The sequence below is a fragment of the Strix uralensis genome, chromosome 4 (assembly GCF_047716275.1).
Source record: "Strix uralensis isolate ZFMK-TIS-50842 chromosome 4, bStrUra1, whole genome shotgun sequence".
NCBI classification, from domain to species: domain Eukaryota; kingdom Metazoa; phylum Chordata; class Aves; order Strigiformes; family Strigidae; genus Strix; species Strix uralensis.
Genome location: NC_133975.1, coordinates 41730913 through 41736818, shown reverse-complemented (window position 1 = coordinate 41736818; position 5906 = coordinate 41730913). Strand labels below are relative to the sequence as shown.

Here is a 5906-nt window from a genome sequence, read left to right as displayed (position 1 = left end):
CAGAAAGACTTCTTGAAACATCACTGTTCTGTTCAGGGAGGGAGTCTGAGAACTGAGGGGAGGTGATGATGCATTTCTACGAGGAAATCTGAACAGAACATGCTGAAAATGAGACCAGCAGTTTCGGCTACACGCTATGACAGGGAATTACCTCTAGCTGGAAGAGTTGTGGAGTTAAGGATAAAAGTGCTCCAGGATTGCAAACTCTACAGGAGAAAATGTTCTTGAACACTGGATGTACTGCACACAGAACAACTGCCTCTCACTTCCAGTTTATGCCTGCAGCTTCCCAAAATCTGAGCTTGCAAAATGGACCCACTGATCCTGGCTGTGCTGAGTATCTCTGGCAGGTCCAACATGCAGGTAATCCTTCTGATGCTACTTTTATCTCCAGGGGCAGGGTGGGGAGGGAAGAACAACTCTGGGTTTCTAAGGCTTTCAAAGATGAGTACCTCCTTTAGTATAAAAATGTATGAATTGCCTTTACAGTTACCTTATTTCCATAATTTTAGGAACACACAAAGTGTTTTTGTCAAGACTCTTGTTTCAGAAAGTGCTACATTATTGTTAACCTACCACAGTGACATTTACCATGGTTATAGTGCTGAAATCACTTTTCATCCTATGCATGTACAGACTGTATGCTAATTTATTTCATAAGTTGATGAACAATAAGGAGACAGTTTAAAAACAAACAAAGAAAAGTAGGAAGCCTGCCTTTTATAGTACTTGGTATGTTAGACTTTAAGTTTCAGTGCCAGGCTTTCAAAGGCTAGTAAAAGCTACTGCCTAGTATTTATCACAACAAATTGAACTTAAGCTATTAGTTATCTGTGGGATCTCCAATTTCCCAGTTGCAAATATTGTTAAGATACCTAGATTTAGACTTTTAAATATACTAAAGCTTGAGTAAAAAAACCCAAGAAACAGTGTAACTGTTACCACCATGAACAAGAACGTATCAGGAGCACATGTTCTTTACAAATGACTCCTCTCTTTCCTGCAGGGATCTACTGGCATGTGCAGAGATAACATTCCAACGTTTTTCATGCTGTTCTGCAAGCTCTGTATTTTATGAGAAGCCGGTAATACTGGGGCTAGGAGAGAGGAGGAGTAGGGAACATCTGGGAAGACATACCTCTAACCACATCTGTCTTATAGCCAACTTTCCTGTCCTGATATGGACAGCAGAAAAGTCCAGTGACCCTGAGCTCTGGGAGAGAAAGTTCCCAAGATTAGCTAATTATCAGCTAGTACACCAAGACAAAACTTTTAAGACCTCGGCTTCAGTAGTTTGGGGAAAGAGAACAATCCAGGAATAATTATCAGCAACCTCAGTACTTGGAGACTTTTTTTCTACTCGCAACGTGATACAAGCAAATGCTAGCATAAGGAAAACATCAATTGCAACTAATGGTAGTATATGCTGTGTAGTAGTAGTATATGAACTGTGCTTAAAAAAAGTATAAACTCCAGGAGTCAACACTTGAAGAGACTTGCTAGTTTCGTGGTAACAGCAGTAGCCCAGGAACAATGCAAAGCATTATCCTGCACAGGGCTTCAGCATTCTGGGAGTACCCAGCCTCTCAGAAACATCAAGAATACAACAATAATCATGTACAACATTTTATTACAAAATTGTTAAAAAAGTAATACAATGCAATATACTACAAAATATAAGATCAGCTATTAGGCTACCTCCTTTGTTTTACTTAGCTATAAAGAAACACCTGGCTATCAGTCACTGAATTTCAACAAAACCATTAAATATGCAGGAACATTCCACAACTTTTTCTTCTTTTTTTTAACCCGAACTGTAGCAGCCCTCGGCTACTACTTACATTAAAAATAGAGGTCTCCCTACAAAGAACCACATTACCTATACACAATTCTGTACAGATTTTTATACTGAAGCTAACAATGAGCTGCACTTGAGTTCACATTCTTAGCAAAATATTGGATTTTGAGCATAAATCTTTACAGCAGGACATTCATTTATTCCTCATCCTCATCTTCTTCCTCCTCTTCATCATCTTCCTCCTCCTCCTCCTCCTCTTCTGGTTCTGCTTTCTTCTTAGATCCTGCAGGCCTACCCGGGCCCTTTTTTCCTGCATCACTCTTGCTCTTGGCACGATATGCTGCAATATCCTGCAAGAAAAATGCTGTTTAGTTGCTGATAATGTAACTCTGAAGACGAATTTGTACCGTTTCAACAATTTACTACTACTATACTATGCAGATCAAATACAGTGTACAGAAAAGCAGGGTTTGAACCTTGGGACATTCATGCTTACACCTTTTGGCAAGAGAATGCATGATCCAGACAGTTTTAAGAATTTTACAACCTCAGTGCTTTGGAATATGACTGTGTTATTTTACCAAGTAGATGACCTGCTTTCTGGAAGCATCTTATTGGTAAAATCTCTAGACATGTAAAAACCCCATCCAGGTTCACTGGATAGCTTCCAGCTACCTCCCACGCCACACCTTTCCATGCATTCTGAAGCCTAACAAAGGTTGACATAGACATTTAGAATTATGAACCATATATGCTTTAGGTGCAAACCAAAAGTCACACGTTTACAGCGACCTCTACAACTTTAACCATAATTTTATCACTTTCACTGTACCTTTTCATATTTCTCCTTTAGTTTTGCAGCCTTCTGTTCATATGGCTGTTTATCTTTGGCCGACTGTTCAGACCACATTTCACCTAATTTCTTTGCTGTGTCTCCAATAGACAAGCCAGGATGATCATTTTTGATTTTTGGACGGTGTTCAGAACAGAAAAGGAAGAACGCAGATCTAAAATGAGAGACAATGATTGAAGTTAAATGACAGACTACTAGAAATAATACTTTTTTTTGGCCATAGAAACACTCACGGTGGTCTTTTAGGAGCATTGGGGTCCTTTTTCTTTCCCTTCTTCTCGCCCTTGGGAGGAACATAGTTTTTCATCTCCCTGTCATAACGAGCTTTGTCTCCTTTAGCCATTTCTTCAAACTTTCCTTTTTCCTTGCTAGACATTGTCTGCCGACACACGGAGGGGAAAAGAGTCTGGATCAGATAAAGTGCCTGCTGACCCACTAAGGTCTAAGCAGCAGCAGCTGCTGCCAGGGATCTTTTCCCAGCAGCCCGCCGCAGGGGCGGGGGCCGGCCCGGCAGGGCTCAGCACGGCCCGGCCCGGCCCGGCCCCGCTCACCTTCCACCGCTCCGAGCACTTCCGCGAGAACTCGGCGAAGTTGACGGACGAGTCCGGGTGCTTCTTCTTGTGCTCCTCGCGGCAGGTCTGCACGAAGTACGCGTACGAGGACATCTTGCCCCGCGGCTTGTTGGGGTCGCCTTTGCCCATGATGAGGTCGGCGGCGGGTCCCTGCGGGGGAGAGGGGAGGGAGGGGGGCGGGAAGGGGCGGCGTGAGGGCGGGGCCGTGGAGCGGGGCCACGGGCCGGGCGGGGCCGCGCCTCAGGCCGCTCCCGCCCCTCGCCCGCCACCGCCTTCCCGCCCGAACACGCCCTCCGCGGCCGCCGGCCCCTCTCCTCTCTCTCCCCCTCCCGCCCGCCCCGCAGCACCGCCCGCCGCCAGGCGCCTCCACCCACCCCCCGCAGCAGCCGAGGCGGGCGGCCCGCACGGCGCCGGAGCCCGCGGCCCAGCGCGCCCTCCCTCCCCTTCTCCCGGGCCGCCAGCGGTCCTCCCCGCCCGGCCGGCCCTACCCGCCCGAGGGGAATTCCCCTGCTCAGCCCTGGGCGCGCCACCCGCCCGTCCGCCCCGGGAACCCCGCGCTCCCTCCGCGCCCAGGGCCGGCGGCGGCGGCGCCCCCTCCGTCCCGCTCCCCCTCGGCGCCCTCCCGCTGCCCGGCGGGCTCCGCCGGCGGGGGCTGCGCGGGGCCTTGCCTGGCTGGGTGGAGCGGGCGGCGGCGGCGCAGGGCTCTGCTCCCTCTGCTGCTGCTGCTAAATGGTTTCCCGGCGGCGCACTTACAGCCTCTTGTTTTCCACAGCCCTACCCGCCACAGCAACTTGACCCGCGGCTCCTAGGGGCCCGCCCTCCGCCGCAGCGGATTGGCTGCCACGCCGGTTCAAACTGCCTGTGGCCACGCCCCCTGGGGCCGGAGCCGTCGGCGATTCGCTGGCTGCTGTTGCGACGTCAGTGGCCGAGCAGCTCCTCGGCTAGGTCGAGCGCGAGGGGGTCGTTAGCACTCATACTCGTTGGAACCGGTTGGAGTGAGGATAGTGGAGGGGGCGGAACTAAAAGCGTTGGGCGGCGATTGGGGGAAAGGGAAAGTTTAAAAAACCGCGGGGACCCCCGCCATTGGCCGCCGGGACCTGCGCGCGTTTTGATTGGGCGGGGCGGAATGCTGTAGCGTGGTTTAAAAATACAAAGAGAGCGAGAAGGACAGCGGGCGGGCAAAACAGGGGGAGCGCTGGAAAGGGACGGGCGGCGGCTGCGGCTGCCGGCTGTTGCTGCGGCGGGCGGGGCGCGGGACAAGCTGCGGGCAGCTGCCCCGGTCGCGGCCTGGTCGCCCGAGGGTGTGCGGCCCCCTCGGCGCTACCTTCTTCCTGCCCGGGGGTGGGCAGCCAGGGGCGGGCCGCGTTGGTGAGCGCCGCTGTCCCTCCTTCCCTTCCCTCCCTCTCGGGGCGGGGGCGGCGGCTCCGGCTCCCTGAGCCCGGCGGGCAGCAGCCTCCAGCTGTGAAACTGGGCTGTGACTGGGGCTGCGAGGAGGGGCTGTGCGGGCGGTGGGCTTTCCCCTCGCGCCCGGCTGAAAGCGCCGCCGTTGGGAAGGGGAAGCGTCGCCGCTCTTCGTGTTTTGTTCGCCCGGTAAAGTGAACGCCGCGGCGGTGGGAGGTCTGGCAGCAAAACTCCGCTGAAGATGTAACGCCCGCGGGCTGCGTTAACGCTTTCAAGTGACCCGCCAGCGGTCAATCCGGCCCTTTCGGTTTGGGGATAAAACCTAAGTTTCTGTACAGTCATTTAATCTTTTTTATTGTGAGTGGACCCTAGTCCTCACGGTATGGGTTTTGCTGACGTTCGTTTTTTTCTGTCTGGTTATTTTCATCCAATTCTCTAGTTAACATCAGTTTAGGTAAATACTCTTTACTAATCTAAGTGGTTTCTAACACTCTTGCTTTTTCAGGTGTAGTTTAGATCACTGGTGAAAAGCAGGTTGTAACTTTGCTTGTTGAAGATGCCATACCTTCAGCAGAGTTTTATAGTCATGTTAATCTAGCTCAATGGTTAAAAAAAAAGCCTTTAAAAGACAGCAGCATCAATCCCTAAGCTATATCTGAGGATGTTTGGCTGGTTGCAGGTGTGAGATGGGTCAACGTCTTGGTCTCCACAGTCTCTCCCATTCCAGATCTGTTCAGTGAAAGGAGCATTGAATAAGAAGCACTTATCAGGTCCAGTCCTTCAAGCTTGTTTGGCTTTTTCTTTCCAACAAAGCGTTCACACCGAACAGTTCACTAATATGGTAGTAAATGCCTCCTTCATCCCTATTTCATATTAACCTTTATGTGTTTGCTCAATCTGCAGCACTAAAAGACATAATGTAAACTGGAAAAAGACAAAATCTTTGGAGAGAGGGTAATTGGAAGGTAAATTGACAGAGCAATGTGGGGATATGTATTCCCTTTGCAGACATCAAAGCCTGTCCAAAGCCAGTTATCCAAATTCTTATATCGGCTAACTTCTGTGGATATTCCTTTTGATAGTGTTTAACCTACAAACAAAGCTTACACTTATCTCCTAAAATAAACATTTACAGAGGGGATATTCCATGTTCTGTTTTTGGCTCTTTATTATTGCAAACCATTCCACTGCTTCCCGGTAGCAAATTAATGTTCTCAGTTCTGTGGGACTGAATTCTGTGAAGGCCTAGTCACTTTGCAAGGAGTTGTTTTAATTTGTTAGG

The 5906-nt window shown here is 49.9% G+C and overlaps 1 protein-coding gene across 1 annotated transcript; it reads right to left on the bottom strand.

The window, feature by feature from the left end:
* Positions 1 to 1613: 1613 nt before the first annotated feature.
* Positions 1614 to 4036, bottom strand: HMGB2 (high mobility group box 2). The gene is made up of 5 exons (XM_074865080.1): positions 3892 to 4036; positions 3203 to 3373; positions 2885 to 3030; positions 2631 to 2805; positions 1614 to 2148 (listed from the first exon to the last, which is right to left on the bottom strand). Exons 2-5 carry the CDS (start codon positions 3350 to 3352, stop codon positions 1996 to 1998), a joined length of 624 nt encoding a protein of 207 aa, XP_074721181.1. The 5' UTR covers positions 3353 to 3373; positions 3892 to 4036; the 3' UTR covers positions 1614 to 1995.
* Between the last annotated feature and the right edge of the window lie 1870 nt (positions 4037 to 5906).